Source organism: Salmo salar, chromosome ssa20 (genome assembly GCF_905237065.1).
Source record: "Salmo salar chromosome ssa20, Ssal_v3.1, whole genome shotgun sequence".
NCBI classification, from domain to species: Eukaryota; Metazoa; Chordata; class Actinopteri; order Salmoniformes; family Salmonidae; genus Salmo; species Salmo salar.
In genome coordinates, this window is record NC_059461.1 from 71,170,847 (window position 1) to 71,197,268 (window position 26,422).

The following is a 26,422-nucleotide window of genomic DNA, read 5'->3' on the forward strand; positions in this document are numbered from 1 at the left end:
CAGATCTTATTTTGGGGCTTCATAGCAAAAGGGGTGAGTATATATGCACGCACCACTTTTCCGTTTAAATTTAGTTTTACATTTTTTGAAACAAGTTATTTTTTTCATTTCACTTCACCAATTTGGACTATTTTGTATGTCCATTTCATGAAATCCAAATAAAAATCCATTTAAATTACAGGTTGTAATTCAACAAAATCTGAAAAATGAAAAGGGGGGTGAATACTTTTGCAAGGCACTGTATTGCCTCAATTAGCCCGACTAACCGGTGCCCCTGCACATTGACTCTGTACAGGCATCACCTATATATCAAATCAAATGTATTTATATAGCCCTTCTTACATCAGCTGATATTTCAAAGTGCTGTACAGAAACCCAGCCTAAAACCCCAAACAGCAAGCAATGCAGGTGTAGAAGCACGGTGGCTAGGAAAAACTCCCTAGAAAGGCCAAAACCTAGGAAGAAACCTAGAGAGGAACCAGGCTATGAGGGGTGGCCAGTCCTCTTCTGGCTGTGCCGGGTGGAGATTATAACAGCACGTGGCCTAGATGTTCAAATGTTCATATAAATGACCAGCATTGTCAAATAATAATAATCATAATAAGTAGTTGTCGAGGGTGCAACAAGTCAGTAACACAAGAGTAAGTGTCAGTTGGCTTTTTCATAGCCGATCTTTGAGAGTATCTCTACCGCTCCTGCTGTCTCTAGAGAGTTGAAAACAGCAGGTCTGGGACATATAACCTCGCAACTGTTATTTTCACTGTCATTTTACTGTTTTTATTTATTTACTTATCTATTGTTTACCTAATACCTATTTTCTTAAATTGCACTGTTGGTTAGGGATTGTAAGTAAGCATTTCACTGTAAGATCTACACATGTTGTAATAGGCTCACGTGACAAATAAACTTTGATTTGATTTGCAAGAGCGGATGTTTCACTGGTTGTTCACTGGTTTCAAACACAGTGATTGATAGGAAACTTAAACTTCTTGAATTCAACCATTATTGGGTTCAAATACACATTTACATGTGTGAACAGCCATCCAGAACAACCACAATCCGTAAAATGTAAATAGCTAAATGAGAGAGCAGCAGTGTGATTCACATCAATGCGCTATGTAGATATCAATAATAAGTGATATCCGTATCGCCGTAGACTACAACACTGCTGTCATCCTTACCTCCAAGCATTTATTCAAATTGGAAAATCTTTGGATGCCAACAGCAGGGGCCAGGCCCAACATCGCTTGGATTGAAGCCTACAAAAGCCTATTCCTGCTCTTTTCCCACAATCCATAAACCACATTTGGTGTCACCATAGTAGTCTCTGACTTGTGGTAAGACTCACTCAGGTGGAACAAACTTAAACTTGTGCCTTTTTTCAATGCTGATTTGAACGTCATTGAGAAAACAGAAGTGTCAAAGATGTGTTTTTTCACTAACATCCTCAAAGTAATCTAGTTTTTCAAAAGTATCTAATCTGATTACAATATTTAGTTACTGTTTTTGTAATCTCTTACTCCTACAACCCTGATTGTCTCAATGCAGCCTTATAATGCTGTGAAAGGATCCAGGAACCAAAATTATTTGGGTGTATCCCATCCTCCTTATAAAACGTGTTTAGTTTCCAAAAGGTACTGAAATTGTCAACAAAAGATACACCCATTGAGCTGCAATAATCACATAACCAGTTGTGAAGAGAAAGAATCCTGCTAAAGCGTTCCATGCCACGATTCAGAGAGGGCGCAGGGCCAGATATGATGGGTATTTTATTCGTGTCTAGCAGAGAGTCAATCAGCTCTTTGAAATCCAGTTTCAGCTGTTCAGAACTGCCCTTCATGATGTCATTAAAACCCACATGGACTACGATAGAATCGATGTCCATGTCCTGACATAGTACATTCGGGAGCAGCATAGTAATGTAATTTACTCGAGCTCTGGGATAGGAAATTGTTTTTACACCAGGAACGGTCACATGTCAGCAAATCACTACTGTCTGAACACACACAAATCCTATTTGGTAACTTGCTGTTTGGACAGTCAGTATTCCAATACGGATTTTAAAAATAGAACTGATTTCAGCATTAAGGTCTGCGGTGTGAACAAGGCTTTAACAGAGTTATCTCCATCCCTGTTCCTGGAGCGCTACCCTCCTGTAGGATTTTGCTCCAACCCCAGTAACTAACCTGGTTCAGTTTATCAACCAGCTAATTATTAGAATCAGGTGTGCTAGATTAGGGTTGGAGTGTGAACCTACAGGATAGTAGCTCTCCAGGAACAGGGTTGGAGAGCCCTGATTTAGAGACATAGCCAGTCTCACTTCAAAATGTTTCACATTTGAAATATAAAAATAAAAAAATTAAAAGCACACATTATATATATCTTAAAATGTTTATAGAAAAGAGTATAGAGACTACAGGTGATGAACAAGGCTACATATGGAATTACCAGGCAATGTCCTCAGGGTACTTCTCATGATAGGTAACGTCAGGTCTGGCATTATATCACAAAATAATAATGATTTAAGAATTTGTGTAGTGCTACTAAAAAAATGGCTAAAGCAATCAATGTGATTTCTAATGGCTTTCTACTGTGATTTATAACAAACAGGAACACATTTCTCATCCTTGAAGTCGATGGCACGGCACTCACTAATAATACATTTGCAAATGAGATAATCTAACAGGCAGTGCAAGCAGTAAAAAAACAAAGTTCATGTCATTTTTATCGTAGCAAAAAGAGATAAAAAATACAAGTGGTTTGGGTCAGAGGTGACGCAAAATGAAACAAGTGGCTAGGTCACCGAAGACAGTTGTGACCCACATCACTAAACCGTCACAGAGGTCAAACTGAGGTCTCCATCCACCTCCAGGATGTTGACCTGGTTGAGGGGGGTGTGGCGGTGTTTGTAGGTGGTCGTCTGATTCCCGTTGACCGCTATCTTGAAGCACTGATCCTCACAGAAAATAGACAGCTGAAAAGACCAAACTAGCCATATTACTACTCGGTCTGATATAAAGAGAGAAACAATCCAGCGTCTTTAACGTGGATCATCTCTCTAATGAACATCATGCCACAGTCTGAGTGACTAAACCAGAAAGGAAATCAGTATCAGGAAAGGGCTTAGCTAGACAGAAAGATAAGTGGTATGCTTGGTGCTGAAACAAACAATTATTCATCCTTGAAACTCAAATTGTATACAAGGTGCGTTGTGTAACGCCAGCCTTAGATAAAAGTGGATGGTTCCTGGTGGCTAGTTACCGTGAAGGACTGGCCCCTGTGGAAGGGCATTCCACCAGAGCGCTCCTCCTTTCCCCACTGGTCTCTCAGCTTGCTGTTGCGTACCACTAGGGTCTCGTCAAATCGGGGGTTGAAGTGCAGCGCAATCCCAGAGTTGAACAGTAGGTTAACGTGGAACCTACAGGCAAGGGAAAAAGGATAAGTGTTGGAAAAAAACCATGACAGGATTTGGTCCTGCCGTACATACCTACACGTACGCTACGGTCACAAGACGCAGGCCTCCTAATTGTCCCTAGAATTTCTAAGCAAACAGCTGGAGGTAGGGCTTTCTCCTATAGAGCTCCATTTTTATGGAATGGTCTGCCTACCCATGTGAGAGACGCAGACTCAGTCTCAACCTTTAAGTCTTTACTGAAGACTTATCTCTTCAGTAGGTCCTATGATTAAGTATAGTCTGGCCCAGAAGTGTGAAGGTGAACGGAAAGGCTGGAGCAACGAACCGCCCTTGCTGTCTCTGCCTTGCCGGTTCCCCTCTCTCCACTGGGATTCTCTGCCTCTAACCCTATTACAGGGGCTGAGTCACTGGCTTACTGGTGTTCTTCCATGCCGTCCATGGGAGGGGTGCGTCACTTGAGTGGGTTGAGTCACTGACGTGGTCTTCCTGTCTGGGTTGGCGCCCCCCCTTGGGTTGTGCCGTGGCGGAGATCTTTGTGGGCTATACTCGGCCTTGTCTTAGGACGGTAAGTTGGTGGTGTGGGGGCTGTGCTTTGGCAAAGTGGGTGGGGTTATATCCTGCCTGTTTGGCCCTGTCCGGGGGTATCATCGGATGGGGCCACAGTGTCTCCTGACCCCTCCTGTCTCAGCCTCCAGTATTTATGCTGCAGTAGTTTAAGTGTCGGGGGGCTAGGGTCAGTCTGTTACATCTGGAGAATTTCTCTTGTCTTATCCGGTGTCCTGTGTGAATTTAAATATGCTCTCTCTAATTCTCTCTTTCTCTCTTTCTTTCTCTCGGAGGACCTGAGCCCTAGGACCATGCCTCAGGACTACCTGGCATGATGACTCCTTGCTGTCCCCAGTCCACCTGGCCGTGCTGCTGCTCCAGTTTCAACTGTTCTGCCTGCGGCTATGGAACCCTGACCTGTTCACCGGACGTGCTTGTTGCACCCTCGACAACTACTATGATTATTATTATTTGACCATGCTGGTCATTTATGAACATTTTAACATCTTGACCATGTTCTGTTATAATATCCACCCGGCACAGCCAGAAGAGGACTGGCCACCCCTCATAGCCTGGTTCCTCTCTAGGTTTCTTCCTAGGTTTTTGGCCTTTCTAGGGAGTTTTTCCTAGCCACCGTGCTTCTTTCACATGCATTGCTTGCTGTTTGGGGTTTTAGGCTGGGTTTCTGTACAGCACTTTGAGATATCAGCTGATGTACAAAGGGCTATATAAATAAATTTGATTTGATTTGATTTGACAGGAGAACTGCTATAGTTGCACCCTCCAGGATGTTTTGTAGGCCTACCTCTTTCTATTTATTTCTAAGCCAAGGGCTCATTGACACACTTGCAATACCATGGAAATGAGGTGAACTAGAATTGCCAAAGTTCTTTTATGCTTTTTTTAATTCAAATATATATAGGATTTTATATTGTAACTCCAGGGGAAGTGTATTTCTCACTGTTGTTCTCCTTTACTGTAAAGACAATAAGGCAGGATCAGACCTATTGGCGTTGGGTTTAACCACTCCCTGGATGTTGATGGTGCGTCCAGGGTAGAGTCCTCCATTGATCGTGTTCTGGAATGGAACAGCCTGGATGAAAATGGAAGATTTTAATGAATCCCTCATTATGACCAATAGACGTTGATGCGATAGAACTAACTAAATTTGCTCAGCTACACTATAGTATAAGAAAATAGAAGATCATTTACAAAGAATGGTGGCTGGACATATGGAGGAGAGGCCTGTGACAAGCAACAGGAGAGGGGGATCTTAACAGCACGTTGATTACAGTACTACATTTCCCTGTTAACAGGTTACTGTATATTTACTGTAACTCTGTCACAATCTGCCTAAAGACAATGACAGGTCGTTACACTCACACAACAATACAGTCAATGTACAGAAAGAGGAAGTAGCCCACACTATGCAAATATGAACTTTAGTGATCTTAAAATTCCCCATCACAGGAACTACGAAGCATCAGCACTACTAAGCATAAAACTTTGGGTTACGGTATGTAACCCCGGTTCAGTGAAGGAGATGAGGGAGACATATCACTATGGGACACGCCCTCGTTTGCGGGTCATTGGTTGAAGCCTTATTCAATCACGCCTAACAGGCCAATATGAGCTTTGTGGGTGTACGCTCCTCGTGTCTATATTACACCCTGCACTGCTCTGGTTTCCTCAATCTAAGAACAAGTTGTGCAAGATGAGCAATCTGGTGAGATGTCTGTCTCATCTCCTTCAGAAAACCGGGATTACATACCGTAACCCAAATTTCTCTTTCAGTCGACTCAGTTCGACATCTCACTATGGGACACTTCCAAAACACCCCGATTGCCAATAGCCCATTTCCTGAGAAGCCTGTTTTTTTTTCATGGTAATGTATCTGATCCATACTACTCAGCTCCAGCACCAATGACTGTGTGTGCCAGGGAGGGTGCAGTAATGACTAGCCCAACTAGCCAGAGATGCCTCTGAACAGTGCCCATGACGTGGCAATTCCTCTAGTGGAATGTGTCCGGACACCCAGTGGAGACTGCAATCCCGGATAACTGTACGCCTTGGCGATAGCCTCCATTACCCAATGGAAGAGGCGTTGTTTGGACCAAGCCCTACCCTGAGCGGGGTGGCAAAGCAAACAAACAGTTGGTCACAATTCTGGAATGGCCTAGTCCTGTCCATGTAGATGCGCAGTGCGCGCACCAGACATAACGTGTTAAGATGCCGCTGCCCTGGAGGAGAGAAAGGCTGAGAGTGGAAGGGAACGAGGTCAGTGGCTTGACTACTATAGGTTATGGGAATGACCTTAGGAATGAACGCGGCGTTAGCACGTATCCTAACCTTGGAGAAGTTGGGGGCAAACTGAGTGTATGAAGGATGAACTGAGAGTGCATGAAGGTCGCTAACGTGCTTGGCCAAGGCGAGCAACAGGGCCGTCTTATAAGACAGAGTCTTTAGATCCACTTCTCCGGGGGTTAAAAGTGATCACCTGTAAGTGCATCCAGAACCAGCGCCAAGTCCCATGATGGGGCAAGTGGTTTGGAGACCGGATGGAGACCACGCGCTCCCTTCATAAAACTACGAACCAGGGGGTGAGCCCTGATCGTCACCTCACCTAGTCCTACATGGCAGGCTAATATCGCCGCCAAGTAGACCTTAACGGTGGAAAAGGCTTTGCCCTTGTCGAGAAATTCCTGTAGGAAGGAGAGAACGGCAGGAATGTAACACTGAAAGGGGACCAACTTACGTCTCTCACACCACCTCTCGAATACCCACCACTTCATGTCATAAAGACCTCTTGTAGAAGGGGCTCTGGCCCTCTGAACTGTGGCAACCACGTTTGGAGGCAAGCCCACCGAGTCTAAATTGGACTTCTCACGGGCCAGGCCCAGAGATCCATCAGCTCAGGATGTGGGTGGAATATTTTGCCCTGGGCAGTATACTGTATTTTAACAATATACCTGTATTGATGGACGGACTGGTTTGGGTTTTTACTTTAACTTCTAAAACGATATTTGAATGTTTGGTTTGTTAAATGTGATACGCTGTGTGTAATGTCCATTTTTATAGTTTACTTCACTACTTGAGTCATTTCACTCCGCTCTTTGTCTCGGTGCCACTTTCCACACAGACCTAGCCACGCCCCTTGTCACTCAAGGAGCGCGTTTGTTGTTCCTCAACCACGAGGCACTTGCGTTCAGTCTGCATGGTCAATGCAGTACACGCAACAATGTTGATGACAACGATGCTGTTTTCACTTTGCTTCTTAATATACATCCACGAGCGTTCTATAATTAAACTATTCGTTTGTGTTTCTTACATCAGAAAACAGCTAGTTTGTCTTTTCTTAGCAATTTGGGCCTAAATGTTGTTAGTCACTAATGCTAATCGCTAGTTAGCTGGCTAGGTAGCGTGCTAATAAATGTACTGAGTCAGAGCAAACGCAATTAGCTACAGAATACAGTCTGACAATACCAGTGATGGTGTAGACCTAAATCAGCATGTTGTTTGTGCAACAGTGTCTTCTAAATCAAAGAGGAATACGCAAAGCATGAATATGTTAGCTACATTAAGTAGCTATGAGAAAACAGTCAATGTAGCCAAAGATTATAGAGACCATAGGAAACACTTAACAACAATTTGGTTCCTAACCTGTCACAATAACTCCGACCTTGCATTTTAATTTGTTGTCATGTTAATCAACATTGTATTCAAAGCGCCCACTATCATATTCTAAATATAGAATTAGAATAATCATTATATTTACATGATTTCAACAGTTCACCCAAGTGTTTTGCTCGAAATCGCAAGTCAAATTGCAATTGCAACATTTGGTTAAAAATAAAGCCTACATTTTTGCCCATATCATGCAGCCCTACATTGCAGTGTCGAAATGATGAGTGCAGGAAATATAGAAATGTATGAAAATGCTGAAAATAATATTTGATTGAAGTTGAATTTAACAGTATAAAACAATCAGATTGGCAAAAGACCCATTGAAATCACTTAGAATGTATGTGTTGCCACCCTAGGATCACGCACTACTCATAAAGCACATTTTTTACTTTTATTATAAAAAATCTAAATACCGTCAAATACTGTCATACCGTCCATTTTTTTTTTAAATACTGTGATATCATATTTTGGCCATATCGCCCAGCCCTCCAGGAGAGGTACAATCTCCGCCAGCCATGGCTTCCAGGGCCAATGCGGGGCTATCAAGGTGAGGGATAGACTGTTCGATCTCACTCTGTCCAGAGTAGGGAGGATCAGGCCCACTGGAGGGTAGGTGTGCAGAAGCATGTCTGGCCACTTGTGGGCCAGTACGTCCACGCCTAGGGGACCGTTGTGATCTCATTCATAGAGATTGCGTTGTCCTGTGATGCGTACAGATCGACGGCAGGCCTGCCCTAATGCCCCCACACCTCCTTGACGACTTTGAGATGAAGTCGCCACTCCCCTGGTTGGGGGTTACCCCGCAACTGTAAATCCACACCTGAGGTTAGTCTACCTGGCACATGTATTGCTCTGAGAGGCAACAGATGTTCGCTGCTCCATAGCAAGATCTCTCTTGCCAGAGAGTGAAGTTGACAAGAGCACGTTCCTCCTTGGCAGTTGACATACGCCAGCGTAGACGTATTATCCGACCTGACCAGGACATGTTTGCCCTGTAGGAAGGGCTAGTTACACAGTGTAGAGCTCAATAACGTTGATATGGGCTGTACTCATAGAGTCTGACCATACGCCGTTCACCTTACGCCCTTCGTGGACAGTTCCCCATCCCTGTAGTGATGCATCCGCTGTCAGTACTTTGCACATGATGACTCTCCCAGTAGGGCAGCCCCGCATCAAGAGGAATGGGTCTCTCCAGCATTGAAGTGCCGATAGAGACTTTGCAGAAAGAAGCACGCACCTGTGCCGGTGGAGAAACGGGTCCAAGCGGAGTGAGGTCGCCCAACGCTGGAAGCCTCTGTCATGACGTGGCCCTTTCTGGGTATAGATCGTGGCCTCTCTCTCACTCACTCACTCACTCACTCACTCACTCACTCACTCACTCACATACACACACACACCCAGGTTCTGTTATCTCAGGTCGTAATTCCTGGCGGAGACTCTCTCCCCCTGGCCATGCAGAAAGAGAAACACATAGAGAGAACAAAGGATTTCACATGGCGAACTCCTACATCTCCAAAATGGGAATTTGATAAAAAATGTCCACTTGTGAGGAGGTGGGAATGTTTCTGTCGAACATGTATTCCACCTTCATTACCTACTTGGGCCCTACAGCCCACGTTGGCTTGTCTATCTTACAACTCAGAGAGCTTGCAAGCACAGCTTTTGAGGCATCAAAAGTTCACAACGCTAAGAGCCCTGACCACTCGGTTTTGAAGTTTGACCAGAAGCACTCACTCCAGTTAGAGGGTGCATTATCAGGTATTGGAGCGTTGAGAGATGACGCACAACAACGGTTTATACCACGAAACCACGATTCCAATAGCCTCCACGGTCGAAATAACTGTAAAGTACGTCGCCATCAAAACGACTACCGCTACAATCGACCTGTTCGCTACGTACCTGCACCCAACCCACAAAAAGTGTCAGAGCACAAGGGTAACAAACGATTGAAGGACGATCAAAACGTAGACCAATGTTCTCTAGAAGTTCCACTACGTGAAGAACTAAAGCGAGAAAAATTTTAGAAAAGGGTAAAAGACAAGTCACAAGGACTAGACGGGGAATTACCAGACACCAGGTCCGCAGGAATTAACACCCATAGCAAGCACTTTCAAATTTCTCCCGCTCTCACTTGAAACCCTATCCAGGGCTCGCTTGATCAAGAAACAAGCCCACAGGCCTTGTCTATAGACTCTGATACAAAGGGTGCGAAGAAAAAGTTAAAACGGTTCGTTAAAGCCAAGCCCACTCAAAATCGGAAAAGTCGATCTGCTTTTACCTTGAACACAAATGGCACATCACGTCGTTGCGAAAGACCACTCCACTTCATGGGGAATATGTCCACTAAACACGAATCTAAACGCCCATACCTGGAAACAGTCCTGGAGGACTGCTTAACTTATCATGCGCTAATTGATTCGGGTGCGGTAATATCGCTCATCTCTATGTTTGATGATCTAAAAAGGGCTCTGAAACCAACTAAATGTTGGTAAAAAGTGGAATGATGCAACACTACACTTCGAGGTATCACTCAGACTACCTCGCCTCTCACATTGAGAGTCATGCTGAAACTACACTTCCAGGACATATCACTCGTTCACCCGGTGTATGTTACCAGCCTCGAATCTGAACCCCTGCTACTTGGAACAGACTTGATGGATCGGTTGCTCCCACTGATGGATTGGAAAACCAACCATGTATGGTCACAGGCCCCAGGGCCTTCTCCACTGACCACACTGTCTTACCCTAATGCTAGCTGCAACGCAGTCATTCACAAGGGGTATCTGTCGAAAGCACCCCTTACGTTTAGAAACCTCTTGGTGCAGAATCCGATCCAAAGAGATATTACGATATCTCAACACATGCCATCAGCAAACCTGATTGACTATTCTTTTCATGATTTCTAGCCACCTGTCTCTGTGAATGAGCAACTTCCCTCCTCCTTGCAATCGTGCAATACGATAGTTGAGATTAACTTCTTTTTAACTTCCGCAAGCACTGCGGCCGCCTCAGCAAGAAAAACATTGATGCACAGAGTGTACTCTGCTTCCGATGACACACGTTCCGCTTTGTGGGGGACTGTCACCCATTACAATGACACAACTGACCCGATGACTCCCACTGGTGAAACACTTTGCGATATCACAGACCGATATCCTCATCTCAGTTCGCAGGTATTGAAGAGGTTGCCACACGCGGACGTGGTGGTGACTGACAGGCCTCGACAGCCACTGAGCATTTTGAAGCACAAACACCAGGAGATTTGGTTGAAAGGTTACAGCCATTCTCATAACAACATGGTCGCTGACAACTTGTACATATGGCCCGACCTTTTCGTTTGTGCCTTGGATACCAACACCACCCGCTGGTGGGGAGGGGTCCCGAGACACAAAGGGGGGGAATAGTAGCCCAGACCCGTAATAAGCCTCATCGAGGCCAGTGGGGGGGTCGACACTACGGGCAACACCGTACGAGGCCGCCAGAGCATAAAACAAATCTAGTTGTAAACTCCCCTATGACAACAGTGAGGAGCAGACAGGCCCCTAGACGGGGATAATATTAGAACACATCTAAGATATTACTGAGGTGTACCACACTGGTCGTAGAAGTCCAGTGGACTTCCACCTCAAATAAATGGCAAAAAAATGAGTTGTCATGCCTTGCCATCTGTAGGTTCAACTACAATACAACTAGTAAAATGCTCTAATCATGTGTTCCGGTAGGCTAATATTTCAGAATAAATCGGTAGGATAACTGGTCGCCTTGAGTACCAGTACCAATACTAGCAACAGTCAGTCCAGCTACAATCAGTAAGAAGGTTAGAGACCTAACAAATCAAATTACCCTTGACAACAGCGACACAGTAGTTAGGAGTCACTCAGAGTACAACACGGGGAAGGGAATCTCCAGAGCACTCTTCCAATGGTTAACACACATGCCATTAATAAATAGAACCCTCCATTCAGGAGGAAAGTTATTAGAAGTCATGAACCATGATCACACCACGTATGACTGGTCCAATACTTAAAGAGTACTTCCGTCGTGAGGTTAGCTCCTCCGTGGATAACATAGCTTTGAAATAGACTTCATACCCATCGCCACTACAATAGTGGAAGATGCAGTGACTTGTAGTAAAACCACTACAGACTCCGTCGACACCAATTCTGACTGACCTCCAGGCATTGATCTGAAAATTACCTGATTACGTCAGACTCATTCTGAACAAGTTATAATCTGCCATGATACTTGGTTTTCTTCCCTTGACATGCACGCTTGTGTAAGCATAAACGCACATGTACAACGGAACATCCAATTAGGATTTATGCTAGGATCACTTAAGGGTGCGAGCAAAATACCAGCCGTAGTAGTTGAATATTTACTTTGAGGCCTTTGACTCTACTGCTACAGTACTCACCAGTTTTCTTCCCAGAAGTCCATAGGTCATCCCTGTAGACTGCCCAAAACTAGTGCCTTACAGCTGTAGACTTATCATATAGTTATCAACTTAGGATAGGGCCTAAGCAACACACCAAGTAGGAAAACCCTAGACATGACATTAGAGACAATGCCAAGATAGAGTCATTTTGCCAGGACATTGGACGAATATAGAATACAGTCCAATTAGATGATTTTGGTGTGAGAACTATATTTTGTATATCTTTTGTTTATGCTTTCATTCCTTTTCGGTTCAGTTCCTTTGACACTTGGGAAGTGATAGAGCCATAAACAAAGTCCCCATACAACCATCACTTACACGGAACCCAAACCATCGTGTGCCATCGTGTACCATCGTTCATAAATTTATTTTGTCCCCCTACACCAAATGCGATCACGACACGCAGGTTAAAATATCAAAACAAACTCTGAACCAATTACATTAATTTGGGGACAGGTCGAAAAGAATTAAACATTTATGGCAATTTAGCTAGTTAGCTTGCACTTGCTAGCTAATTTGACCTATTTAGCTAGCTTGCAGTTGCTAGCTAATTTGTCCTGGGATATAAACATTGAGTTGTTATTTTACCTGAAATGCACAAGGTCCTCTACTCCGACAATTAGTCCACACATAAAACGGTCAACCGAATTGTTTCTAGTCATCTCTCCTCCTTCCAGGCTTTTTCTTCTTTGAACTTATATGGTGATTGGCATCTAAACTTTCATAGTATTACCACGACGACCGGCAACACAGTTCATCTTTCAATCATCCACATGGGTATAACCAATGAGGAGATGGCACGTGGGTACCTGCTTCTATAAACCAATGAGGAGATGGGAGAGGCAGGACTTGCAGCGTGATCTGCGTCAGAAATAGAAAGGACTTCTATTTTAGCCCTTGGCAACGCAGACGCTCGTTGAGTGCAATTGAATAACATAGATTTCTACATTTATTTTGCAACGCACGCGACGCGAGCGGTGTCGTCAGGGAGTGCCACAATGCCGCTCATTGGGGAATGAATGTAATTATACGTATTTTGTGAGTGTGTGTGCGTTGTTAACAGCTGCCTAAGTTACTGCCCAGATCTTCCAGTCTGGGCGCCCAGACGACGGGTCCGGAACGACGAACCCAAATCCGGACACCCACTGCCCATCCTTGTGGCGGCCTGCCCCGCTGTCAGAGACCCTACCAAGATAAACCACCAGAGGGGGTTGACCGCAACGGTGATCACCAACCAGGGCATCCCCTGCCCATCCTTGTGGTACTTTGCAGCTTCCAGGAAACCTACCAAGGTGAACCACTAGAGGGGGACCGCAACGGCGATCACCAACCAGACATCAACTGCCTATCCTTGTGGTGGACTGCTCCGCCCGCCTTCAGAGAGCCTATCAAGTTCAACTACCAGAGGGGGACTGCAACGATGATCTACAAACAGGAGATCACGTGGTCATTATTTTTATGATGATTTGTAACTTGCAGGATAATCACAAGATCCAAACCACCAGGGGGGCGACTGTCATGACGTGACCCTTTCTGGGTATAGATCATGGCATCCTCTCTCTCTCTCTCTCTCTCTCTCTATTACACCCAGGTTCTGTTATCTCAGGTTGTAAATTCCTGGCGGAGACTCTCTCCCCCTGGCCATGCAGAAAGAGAGAGACACAGAGAGAACAAAGAATTTCACATGGCGAACTCCTAAATCCCCAAAATGGGAATTTTATACAAAATGTCCACTTGTGAGGAGGTAGGTGTAACGATCATCTGAAAGAGGGGACCAAGATGCAGCGTGGTTAGTGCTCATCATGAAATGTATTTACTGAGAACACTTTAGACAAAATAACAAAACGACCAACAGTTCCGTCAGGTGCAAAACACTAAACAGAAATAACTACCCACAAAAACCCAAAGGAAAACAGGGTGCGTAAGTATGGCTCCCAATCAGCAACAACGATGTACAGCTGTCCCTGATTGAGAGCCATACCAGGCCAAAACAAAGAAATACAAAAACATAGAAAAAAGGACATAGAATGGCCAAAACCCCAAAACACACAGAAAACACCCCCTGCCATGCCCTGACCAAACTATAATAACAAATAACCCCTTTTACTGGTCAGGACGTAACAGTAGGAATGGTCTGTGGACACATAAGGGACGGGTATGACGAGTGTGTTTCATTTGGTGACCTCAGAGAGGACAGGAAACACACATAACTATATCTCTGAATGTGTACATTTCTCAATTATGGGGTTTGCATCTAATTCTTGTATAAAATTAATGAGTAAAGATTAAACTATTTGTGGAATGATGTAATGTGATGGTAAACCTTTAACCTGTTAGGGCTAGGGGGCAGTATTGACACAGCCGGATAAAAAATGTACCCGATTTAATCTGGTTACTACTCCTGCCCAGTAACTAGAATATGCATATAATTATTGGCTTTGGATAGAAAACACCCTAAAGTTTCTAAAACTGTTTGAATGGTGTCTGTGAGTATAACAGAACTCATATGGCAGGCCAAAACCTGAGAAGATTTCATGCAGGAAGTGGCCTGTCTGAGAAGTAGTGTTTCATCTTGGCTCTTTTTATTGAAGACTGAGGACCTTTGCAATAACGTGACACTTCCTACGGCTCCCATAGGGTCTCAGAGCCCGAGAAAAAGCTGAATGATATCGAGGCAGGCTCTGGCTGAAACACTTTATCGCTTTTGGCAAGTGGCCGCTCAGAGTACTATGGGCTTAGGCGCGTGCCCGAGTCGACCGAATGCTTTCTTTTCTTTTGTCTGTTTACCTAAACGCAGATTCCCGGTCGGAATATTATCGCTTTTTTATGCGAAAAATGGCATAAAAATTGATTTTAAACAGCGGTTGACATGCTTCGAAGTACGGTAATGGAATATTTAGAATTTTTTTGTCACGAATTGCGCCATGCTCGCCACCCTTATTTACCCTTTCGGATAGTGTCTTGAATGCACGAACAAAACGCCGCTGTTTGGATATAACGATGGATTATTTTGGACCAAACCAACATTTGTTATTGAAGTAGAAGTCCTGGGAGTGCATTCTGACGAAGACAGCAAAGGTAATAACATTTTTCTTATAGTAAATCTGACTTTGATGAGTGCTAAACTTGCTGGGTGTCTAAATAGCTAGCCCTGTGATGCCGGGCTATCTACTGAGAATATTGCAAAATGTGCTTTCACCGAAAAGCTATTTTAAAATCGGACATATCGAGTGCATAGAGGAGTTCTGTATCTATAATTCTTAAAATAATTGTTATGCTTTTTGTGAACGTTTATCGTGAGTAATTTAGTAAATTCACCGGCAGTGTTCGGTGGGAATGCTAGTCACATGCTAATGTAAAAAGCTGTTTTTTTATATAAATATGAACTTGATTGAACAAAACATGCATGTATTGTATAACATAATGTCCTAGGGTTGTCATCTGATGAAGATCATCAAAGGTTAGTGCTACATTTAGCTGTGGTTTGGGTTTATGTGACATTATATGCTAGCTTGAAAAATGGGTGTCTGATTATTTCTGGCTGGGTACTCTGCTGACATAATCTAATGTTTTGCTTTCGTTGTAAAGCCTTTTTGAAATCGGACAGTGTGGTTAGATTAACGAGAGTCTTATCTTTAAAATGGTGTAAAATAGTCATATTTTTGAAAAATTGAAGGTTTTGCATTTCTAAGGTATTTGAATAACGCGCCACGGGATTACACTGGCTGTTGAGTAGGTGGGACGCAAGCGTCCCACCTAGCCCATAGAGGTTAATGTGAGAGAACTGTATTCCCTTTAAAGTTTAACTAAGTCACTGGCGTCACAGACATAATCCGTGAGCACAGACATAATCTGGCGTCATAGAACCTCCTTTTCTATTATTATGAATAAAACCCCCTCCTGCGGAAATCCTCTTCAGACCACGCATACCACGGTGGACACTGAAGGTGCACAGGTTTGAGTTGAGACTAAGCAAACCCACAGCATGAGCTGTGATTGCGAATAGTTATTGAATTCCTAACCATACCACGTGGAGCATTGGCTACACGGCTGGAAATGGTTCAACTCTGAGACTATCGATCCCTACAGAATAAGAGCAAATCTTAGATGCTAATTACTAGTCTGCAGCTAGAAATTATGTCAACCTGGGATGCGAAGACCGGCAACCACCGAAACATCTATCTATGAGAACATTTCTGAATGGTACTCTGAAGTATCCATTCTAAACACTAAAGATCTTCAGGGAAGCAGAGAGAGAGACGATGATGAACTGATTCTCCGCAGACGAATGATTCCAACAGAAATCACGACGACACACTGGGCATAAATATATATTGATTGCAATTATTCCCGAATGAGTGAGCGTTCATGTGCAAAGGATTAGCATTTGAATTAATATAATTATCAACTGTGTAGTGTTTGCTTTTGTCTTTCCCGCCTGTTCTCAGTCCACACCCATTGCCCTTTGTCCACCAAGCCGTCATATCGGCTTAGCCCATTAAGAAATCTTCCCTATCCTTTGTTAGTAACCATATCTACTGTTGTTTGTGTATGTATTTCTGTGATTATTTAGTTAGTTAGTAAATAAATGATTAAGACAATTGGTGTATAGATGATTCATAGTAAAGGCTGGGTTCGTGCAGATAACCAACAATTTACGACGTTTGGAATGAGACTAATGTGAGTTAAAGAATAATTCATTAATTAGAAGACTAATTGATCAGATATTAAAATATCTGAAAATGTATATTAGAAAAATTATAACTTTGTAATCTGAAGATTTTTCTTGGTGCCGCGACTTCCTAGTTAATTACATTTACATGATTAGTTTAATCACGTAATAATAATTACAGCGAATTGATTTGATAAAATAAGTCTTCACTTTTAATGATGCCAAAGACACAACACCTCTCATGAGGAGGAGACCAAGCAGAACTGCCAGTATCATGAAGACCAATAGCCCAAGAAGCCTCAGGCACATCCAGTACGTGACTGATGTTGCCGGGCAAAACACAGAGGCAGTGGCGAAAAGCCATCGCTCTCCTCCCAAAAATATTTTCTGCTGGATCAGTAAGAGCAAGCTTTTGGCACGATTCATCCTGAAGCCTAGAGAGAGCATGTGCAACAACAGCTAGGCTGTGTGCTCCGCTGCCTGAGCCAGAGTGTCCGTCGGTGGGGCAAGGGACAGACCTAATGGTAAGGTGAGATATTCGTAGGCTATGCACTCAAAGGCGAACCTTAGATATCTCCTGTGTGAAGGTAACTAGCTGCAATTGCGATGGGACTAGCTAAAATTTGTGGGAACCTGCTATTAGTGGGATGTTAAAGCACTGGAGCTAAATAGCTAACAACGCGAATTGTGTGGAGGCCAGGCAACAGGTGTACTGTAGCTAGACGACAACCAAAAACGCTGCTAACAAGCTAACCGAGGTAACTTCACTCTGTTAAGTGAAGCTGAAGTTAGCAGAATTCCTGAAAATAAGCCATTCAACGCTTTGTGTTGGGGTGGTAACCCACACCAAAAGGAACAGTTAAGTTGAGAGCTAGTTTTCTGAATGAAGCTGCTTTACGGCTAGTAACCAGATAGTAACCAAATAGACTCATGAAGACGCGAAGAATGAGGAAACCAGAGCAGTGCGTACACCCACAAAGCTCTGATTGGCCTGTTAGGAGTGACTCTGATTAGGCTGTTAGGCGTGATTTGAATAATACTTCCACCAATGACCCACAAAATAGGGATGTCCCATAGTGAGATGTGGAACCCAGTTGACTGAAAGATAACTAAAATCTAGAGACTCTGAAAGACAGTAAAAGGAATACAAATCACAGATCTGACCCAAAAAATGTTAATGCGTCCGATAACCAAGAAGTTGTTGGCCAATAAATTATCATTATTGATTCAGATCCAGATTAACTCACTGGATATCCTGGATGTGCGGGAAATCCTGGATAAGGGAATCCTGGTTGTCCCGGAAATCCCGGATAAGAAGGGAATCCTGGTTGTGCCGGAAGTCCCGGATAAGAAGGGAATCCTGGTTGTGCCGGAAGTCCCGGGTAAGAAGGGAATCCAGGTTGTGCCGGAAATCCTGGCTGTGCAGGAAAGGTGGGCTAAAGGACATGAAATCACTTTAAATCAGTTGAACTGTCTTCAAATTCTCTGTCCATCTAATTAATATGTTAGGTACTACTCACCGCAGGGTTCTGGAAGGCGATGGAGGTCAACTCCACTTTCCCCCCGGCTGAGATGGTGTCCACTGAGTAAAACGGGATACGGTGCTTGAAGGTCATGAAATGGTTCCCATTCACATTCAACTGAAGACAGAGAACAGAGAACGACCATGAGCAGAGTCATTATGGACCTGAGGACAGTGAGTGAGAGAACAGGTGTCACTCACAACTATTCAAGTTATTTTCCAACCCATGAATTTAAATCCATTTTAACTCCTAAACAGACTAGAATAAATTGAGTCACACTGTAAAACAGAATACAAATAGAATACATAACATATCATTTCAAGAAAACAAGAGTGAAACACCATGGGCTCCAGAGTGGTGCAGCCATCAAAGGCACTGCATCTCAGTGCTAGAGGCGTCACTACAGACCCCTGTTCGGTTCCAGGCTGTATCCCAACTGGCCGTGATTGCGAGTTCCTTAGGGCGGCGCACAATTGGCCCAGCGTCGTCCGGGTTAGGGTTTGGCCGGGGTAGGCCATCATTGTAAATAAGAATTTGTTCTTAATTGACTTGCCTAGTTAAATAAAAGTTAAGTAAATAGATTATGAGTCACTGACTTCATTGAAATCATGTGGGAGCTCTGTAATCATAGTATTTTACAGTCATTTATATAAAACAGGAAATGATATATTTTACAATGACAGACTGAAAAGGATGTTGTGTAGTCGGAATGTACAGCTGTTGGTTTTTAATTCGATCACTCTTTTGTTGATGAGAATTTTCCTGCCAACAGGAAATGCTAACTTTTTGTGAATTCAAGGTTAAAAAAGGCTTCTAACATTTGTAATTTCCCCTTTAAAACAAAAAATGTATCAACCCCATTAACTATAATCCATATAATTATTAACATTTCCTGTGGCTGCAGGATTATTTTCCTGCTGTAACAAACTGGCTCAAATTAAGTTCCTACATATGAATCCTCCATTTGCTATAGTAGGAGAGGGTTTGGGTGACCTTGAAGAAGTCCCTCTGGACAGTTATCTCGAGGCTGAAGCTGGAGCCATGTTGGAAGGGGGAATGCTGCTTCCGCTCCTCTGACCCCCATTTGGACTGCTGCAAGGTGTTGGTCACCACATATCCAGGGTGACTGTCATAGCGTGGATTGAAGTGAAGGGCAATGTCTGCCCCTGCCATAGAACCACATTGCAAATTCACATGGAACCTGAGAAAGAGAAAGAGAAAGTGAGACCGAGAGAGATCATGTGCTTCCGGATATGTTAAACAGTTCTCGGAAAAAGTTTGAATCGGCGCTATAAATGTGTACTAGGCATTATCTGGACTGGAACGCAGCCTCGGACTCTCTCGAAGACAAATAATAAGCAAATGTATTATCAAAGCTTATATCTGCTTGTGGTGACCCACCTGTCTGCCCCATGGGGAACTCTCCCAGTGATAATGATGGTCTTTCCCTCCTGAAGCCCACAGTGGATAGAGCCGGTGAAAGGGAGACTCTGGGACATATATTAAGCAGAATCATTAATGACAAACTGAATTGAATAAGAATGGAAAAATGAAATTAAAACAACTATTATGTAGGCTAGAGGACATTGACTCTTTCCTCTTTACTACATCCACTATTACTGCTTGTGTGATAATTATTAATAGGCCTAGGTCTACATAACGGAATACGCGAGACATTCACTGTAGCCTAATAACATACATGTTAAATTTGCACAATAGCATAGCATGAATTGATACTATGAATGTCTAGCTATGCATATATTGATTTTAGCATTAAATCTGTGAATTGAAAAAAGCAGACTAACTGGGAAAATAATGTACAGTATATTACTGAGAAACGGATGGGTGCGCATTTTGATTACCAGATTTGACCGTAAGCACACGCTCAACTCTCCCAAAGTTAAACATTAAGAACGTCTACATTTTAAATACACAACACAACCAATCACATAATAAATAGTTGTAATAAACGTACTGGATTATAAAAAGGTTCCTGGTTATAAAATGCCATTTCTCTAAATCTCACTGTAAATCGAAACGTCTTCTCAGTTGCTCAACGCTCTCCTCTCGGGGATGACTTGTCGTTTCAGAAATGTGTAGTTTCGTTTTTTCGTGAATTGAAGGGGTGGGAAGAGTGAGTAAGTAAGTAACAATGTAGCCTAGTTTACAATTCCCCTACATAGTTTTCCCCCTAACGAATACCTCTATCGAAATATGCTGCAGTTTGAAATATCGGTCTTGCCCTAATCGGTAGGCCTACACACAGACTAATCAAGAGACGATGCGGGCCGATTGATTTTTATGCTTTTTTGCAATCATTAACCTGCAATTACTCAGTCAGGTGATGTTGTCAGGAAGTTGACACAGAATTGGACAGAGTTTGCTGTGTATAGAGGTCAGTTTGTCTCCATGCACACACACATGCTAACATCACATGTAAAATGTAATAACAATGGCACCTTTTTAATTTCTAATCATTTCTTATTCCATATCCTAATTAATTCCCCGATTGTCGCCTCAACCCAAGACAACTAACTGTAGGCTACCACTGTCCTTTAGACACTTCCATTTGTCTCTCCTGGATTCGGTGAAGATATTTCAAATGTTGGTGTTTTAGTAATAATGCCACAAATACACACATTCATTTGTATTTGTTAGAAAATGTTCTACAAGATAAATAATCATGTACTACGTTTGTACTGACATTTTACACATACTGTATATTGCATGACACTTTTTGATGTAATCCTGCATATCAGTAGCAGAAGTGTATTGAGACCACCAGAAGACCACCATAGTGCAGGTCATCATGGGAGTCAAGAACATGTCTGTTTTCTAAATCATCCTCTCTCTTCTGGGAACTGGTGAGTCACTGGCACCCATATTTGAGGTCAAAGTTTTGAATCCCAGATTGCCCCTTTAAATCAAATCAAACACTTGGAAATAAATCAACTGTATAAATGGTGTCTAGTGGGAATTGTGTGCTTGTAATTTAGCTGCTTAATATATCCTTAATGTAAAGTGATACCTTTTTTTATCTAACTGATCATACATTCAAACTGTTGTAAGCATTCCAAAACAAGACACAGAACCAAATTACGTGAGTTTAGTTTTATCGTCTTTCACTGAGGAAACCAGAAACTCTTTCAGAGTGTAGCCACAATCTGTACAAAAATATACATTCTTATTACATAAAAACCATCAACCCATCTTTAAGTAATGTACAATTTGTTTACATGGTGTTTTATGAGGGAAAAATAGGTTTTAAAGCTCTACATAATTAGATGTGAAGTACCTATAATGTAACGTACAATGTAATATAAAGACTTTGTACACATAATAAAATAAATGTTATCTGTACATTAAATAAAACAATTCTATATATATTTATATATTGGATACATTTATATTTGTGTTGTTATCACTGCTAACATTCAATCACTACAATCTTTCACAGGGTTAACCTCTGGATGTCCAGCACATTACATTCAGCAACCAACCAAACAAGCATGCACACATGTCCCTATACACACACACACAGGGCATGCTGACACAGGCACACAAAGAGTGCACAAGAGGCAAATCAACATTTGACATTGAACCTCATAGTATTACTTCCTCTTGCATACTGAAGGCTAGAACTAAGTTGAAGGGTGAGAGACAGAAAAAGAGAGAGAGAAAGAGGAAAAGAGAGAAGAGAGCGAGCGTGAGAGAGAGTACAGAGCGAGCGTGAGAGAGAGCGAGCGTGAGAGAGAGAGAGGAACATTTTAAAGAAAGCAAGCGGTTAGACTAGACTGTTTGCGCCACTACTAGTACCAAAATGTCAATACATGAACTACAGTTAGGCAAAGAACAACAAACTAACAAACAACCCAGGCAGTGCATTATGGTACATTTAGCAAGTTGACTAAGATACATTACTCTATATATTGGTTACTCTATTGGCTGTGATACCAGTTGATGTCATTATGCAGGGTAGTCCATTCCTCTGAATTCCTCTGAATCTAATACCAAACAGGCTATTCCTTAGAATTGATAAGCACAAGTTGCCACTGAGAGATGTGTTATTTGTATATGTAGGGGCAGCGAGACTGCAGGCCCTTACTGCAATGGTCCCGCAAGCAATGATGATGAACCCAGGGCCTTCACACGGAGAGCAAGGAGAGAAGAAGAAAGTAAGATGGGATAGATCAAGGAGAGGAGTGGAGGAGGGATGAATCAATAGGAGAAGATGTTCACGGAAGAGAAAAAAAATGATATGGGGAAACAAACGTTGGTGTTGGGAAGGGGGTTTGAGGGGGTTGGCAGTAAAGAGGAGGTGGAGAAGGAGGGGTCCAAGGGAGACAGGGAGGGTGAAGTGGAGCAGGAACAGGTGGAGTCAGTCAGTGGTCATCCAGGAGAGAGCAGCGGCGCCCAGAGAAGAAGAGAGGGAGGGAGGGAGTGAGTGAGTGAGACCCAAACAGAGATGTCAAGAGAGAGAGGTATGACAGAAATATTCACAGAAAGGGGGACACAGGAGAGGTGGGACACTCAAGCCTCCAATCACTGCCCACAGAGATGGACAGCATAGAGACAGGGAGAGGGGTAGGGGGTGGTGCTATTATAAAGTATCCTCTCTTTTAGAACATGGACAGATTTAGGGAATCAAAACAATCAGCTCTGAAATGAACAGTCACAAACCAAACAGTTTCAACAGGCTATTTCACCTTTTGTCCTGTTCAACCTTTAGTTAAAAATGATAAAATGTCTATCTTTTAGCAAAAATGTCCTATTGAAGACAACTGTATATAAAGCTGGTGATTTGTATCACAGTCATCCCTTTTAGTTATTTAAATCAAAGGTCTTACAAAAAAACATACAGTAGGCCCAGGTTTATCGGAGGGCTACACCCCTCCACCATAAACACATTCTTATTCACCCACTCATACAAACACCCCCTCATACAAACATCTCCCGGCTCCATCCAATGTGACATCACTGGAGGGAGAGGGATCAACAGGTACATTGTGAGCCATGAGTGAACCCAATGCATTCAGGAGTTGCATCCCCATAGACATAGGAGAAGTATTTTAAATATATACAGTGAGTATATACAGTATATGTCAAATGGGATCCTGGTCTTTAGGATACATACTCGGCTGACTTCCAGAAGTGTCCTGGATGAGAGAGCCTGCGGTTGAGCTTCGGCAGCTTCTCCAGCATGTCAGTCAGCTGGGTGAAGGAGGGACGCTCTTTTGGCTTGAAGGACCAACAGGCAGACAGTATCTCCTACAGTACGGGGGGGGGGGGGGGTATTTATGTAATCCTACATCCATCATTATAGCTATACACACAACGTAGATGTATAGTTGGGACCGAGAGATTGAAAAACAGCTTCTATCTCAAGGCCATCAGACTGCTAAACAGCAATCATTAACTCAGAGAGACTGCTGCCTACATTGAGACCCCATCACTGCACTTTAATAAATAGATCACTAGTCACTTACACAATGCCACTTCAAATAATGCCACTTTAATAATGTTTACATATCTTACATTACTCATATCACATTTATATACTGTATTTTAAACCATCTACTGCTCCTTGCCTATGCCACTCAGCCATCGCTCATCTATATACTTATATGTACATATTCTCATTCACCCCTTTAGATTTGTGTGTATTAGGTAGTTGTTGGGGAATTGTTAGATTACTTGTTAGATATTACTGCACTGTTGGAACTAGAAGCACAAGCATTTCGCTACACTTGCATTAACATCTGCTAACCATGTGTATGTGACCAATAACATTTTATTTTATTTGATAACCCATTCATCAAAGGTTTTGGCTCTGGTAGTACGATGTCAGTCTGTTTTAATGATATCACTCGCACACTGAGAATAATATTGTTTGGTTTATTATCATGTCAATACAGTACACTAAGCTTCCCAGAGGACATCACACTGTCACAAACTGCTCTTTGACCTTACCGTGACCTCCTTGCCCAGGCTGACCTTTGCCAGGACCTTCTTGATGCCCTCACCGCTGCCCACCTGCCAGATGGTGGCCTCTGCCGGTTGGTTGGTGAGTGGCCAGCCACGGGCCTGCAGCTCGTACCAAATGGTGCTGGGGGTGAAATATACTGTATGGTTAGCCCCTCAGTCTTAACCTTGTATACAAACAGCATATACACATTCATTTCATGGGGAGCCACATTTCAACCGATTTATGTATGTATCCCCCATAAATCCAGTGTTGTTTGTTTTGAGCAAAATTTTCTAAAAGCATTCAGATGTCCTATATTTAAGTAAATGCAGTATTATTATTATGGCAGGATATAAGATGGCCAGAAATGGTGTGCACCCAAAGGCGTAGACGTCTGCAGCATGAGAGAAAGGCAGGCGGTCCTCATGGTTCCCAGTACCCATCCTGCGGACGATCTCAGGGGCCAGGTAGTAGATCCAGCCATGAGGGAGCCTTAGTTCGTTCTCTCGCCTGGGCACACACACAGACACACACACACAGACCCAGACACACAAACAGACACCCACAGATGGAGAAACGTACACTTTTGATCTTTCATCTGGACTCAAAAGGTATAGAAGTATGCTTCTCAGAGTGTTCAACTTTTTACAAAGAGTTTTTTTGCTTACCTCTTGTGGTACTCTTGTACCACTCCGGACATTCCAAAAAGACCAAAGTCTGTGATTACCACTTTGTTTGTGTCATAGAACACATTCTTGGACTTCAGGTCCTTGTGAACAATTCCTTTAGCATGAAGGTAGCCCATACCCTGAGGAAGAGGTCAGAGTTTAGTCACTTTCAGTGAAAGGAAGAGTGGGCTGCTTACAATGTACTTACAATTAAAGAGAAGTTATAACAGTAATACCACACCTTAACAATTTCCTGAGCAATCTGCCTTGTCTTGTTGATGTCTAGTGTGTTCTTGGCATCTCTTACAACAGAGAATAGTGTCCGACCTTTGCAGAAACTGAGAGAAAACAAGAGGAAATGTCAGGGGGGAAAGGGAGTGAAAACTGGGTCATCTCGTTTCTCAAAACAAAGCCTTTCCTGGTTTCCTCATTTGTTAAACCAAAACACATTTTAATACTTCTCATAGATTGATTCAAGGGTTCCAGCTTTTCCCTGCTCAATTCCCTTACCATCCCCACCTCCCTTTCCCCCTTCCCTCCCCCTAACCTGGTGATGATGGCGAGGTGTGGCGGGGCCATGCAGGCTCCCATGAAGAGGACCACGTTCTCATGGCGGGTCTGCCTGTAGTTCATCACCTCCTTCTTAAACAGCTTCAGGTGGTCCTGGTTATTACCATCTATCTCTAGCAGCCGGATGGCCACCTCTCCATGCCAGCGCCCCTTATGCACCTTCCCCCAACGGCCCTGGAATAGGGAGGTACAGTATGGGCACTTGTGTTATTAGCTACCCTGAAGCCTATTTTTTTATCTTACTTTTCAAGGAACTCGAATTGAATCCATTGGCCTTTTTTTTTAAAAAGGAGACATGCTGTCACGTCCTGACCCTTGTAAGATGTCATTTTCTATAGTAAAGTAGGTCAGGGCATGACAGGGGGTGTTTTGGGTGGTTTTCTATGTTTTCTATTTCTATGTTTAAGTTCTAGTTTTTCTATTTCTATGTTGTTGTTTTTTGGGTTGATCTCCAATTGGAGGCAGCTGGTCCTCGTTGCCTCTAATTGGAGATCATATTTAAGTTGGGGTTTTTTCTATTGTGTTTGTGGGTAGTTGTTTTCCGTTTTGTTAGTATACCTGACGGAACTGTTGGCTGTTGTTTTGTTGTTTTTGTTTAAGAGTTTTCATTAAAGTAAAGTATGAGCACTCCACACGCTGCGCCTTGGTCCCCTTATACGACCCGTGTTACACATGCAGATACCAATTCACTTGAATATGAGCCCTACTACCCAGTGGTGTAAAAATACTTTAAAGTACTACTTAAGTTGTTTTTTGGGGATATCTGTACTTTACTACTTATATTTTTGACAACATTTACTTCACTACATTCCTAATGACAATAATGTACTTTTTACTCCTTACATTTTCCCTGACTCCCAAAAGTACTAGTTACATTTTGAATGCTTAGCAGGACAGGAAATTGTCTAATTCACAGACTTATCAAGAGAACATCCCTACTGCCT

At 42.9% G+C, this 26,422-nt stretch overlaps 2 protein-coding genes across 6 annotated transcripts in view; both read right to left on the reverse strand.

The window, feature by feature from the left end:
* Window positions 1–2,377: 2,377 nt before the first annotated feature.
* On the reverse strand, window positions 2,378–20,559 carry LOC123723881 (galectin-9). The gene is made up of 8 exons (XM_045703887.1): window positions 20,251–20,559; window positions 19,677–19,765; window positions 19,269–19,476; window positions 18,273–18,392; window positions 18,000–18,188; window positions 4,966–5,054; window positions 3,262–3,418; window positions 2,378–2,974 (listed from the first exon to the last, which is right to left on the reverse strand). Exons 1-8 carry the CDS (start codon window positions 20,284–20,286, stop codon window positions 2,828–2,830), a joined length of 1,035 nt encoding a protein of 344 aa, XP_045559843.1. The 5' UTR covers window positions 20,287–20,559; the 3' UTR covers window positions 2,378–2,827.
* Window positions 20,560–21,371: 812 nt separating this feature from the next.
* The window catches only part of LOC106581250 (kinase suppressor of Ras 1), a 62,779-nt gene continuing 57,728 nt past the window's right edge, over window positions 21,372–26,422 (reverse strand). For all 5 annotated transcript variants that reach the window (XM_045703882.1, XM_045703883.1, XM_045703885.1 and 2 more), the window contains 7 exons: window positions 25,456–25,652; window positions 25,150–25,246; window positions 24,909–25,048; window positions 24,619–24,750; window positions 24,246–24,381; window positions 23,410–23,543; window positions 21,372–22,418 (listed from right to left, as the gene is read on the reverse strand). In XM_045703882.1, the coding sequence (XP_045559838.1) occupies window positions 22,340–22,418; window positions 23,410–23,543; window positions 24,246–24,381; window positions 24,619–24,750; window positions 24,909–25,048; window positions 25,150–25,246; window positions 25,456–25,652 (915 nt within the window). In that variant the 3' untranslated portion in view covers window positions 21,372–22,339. The remainder of the gene's footprint in view (window positions 22,419–23,409; window positions 23,544–24,245; window positions 24,382–24,618; window positions 24,751–24,908; window positions 25,049–25,149; window positions 25,247–25,455; window positions 25,653–26,422) is intronic.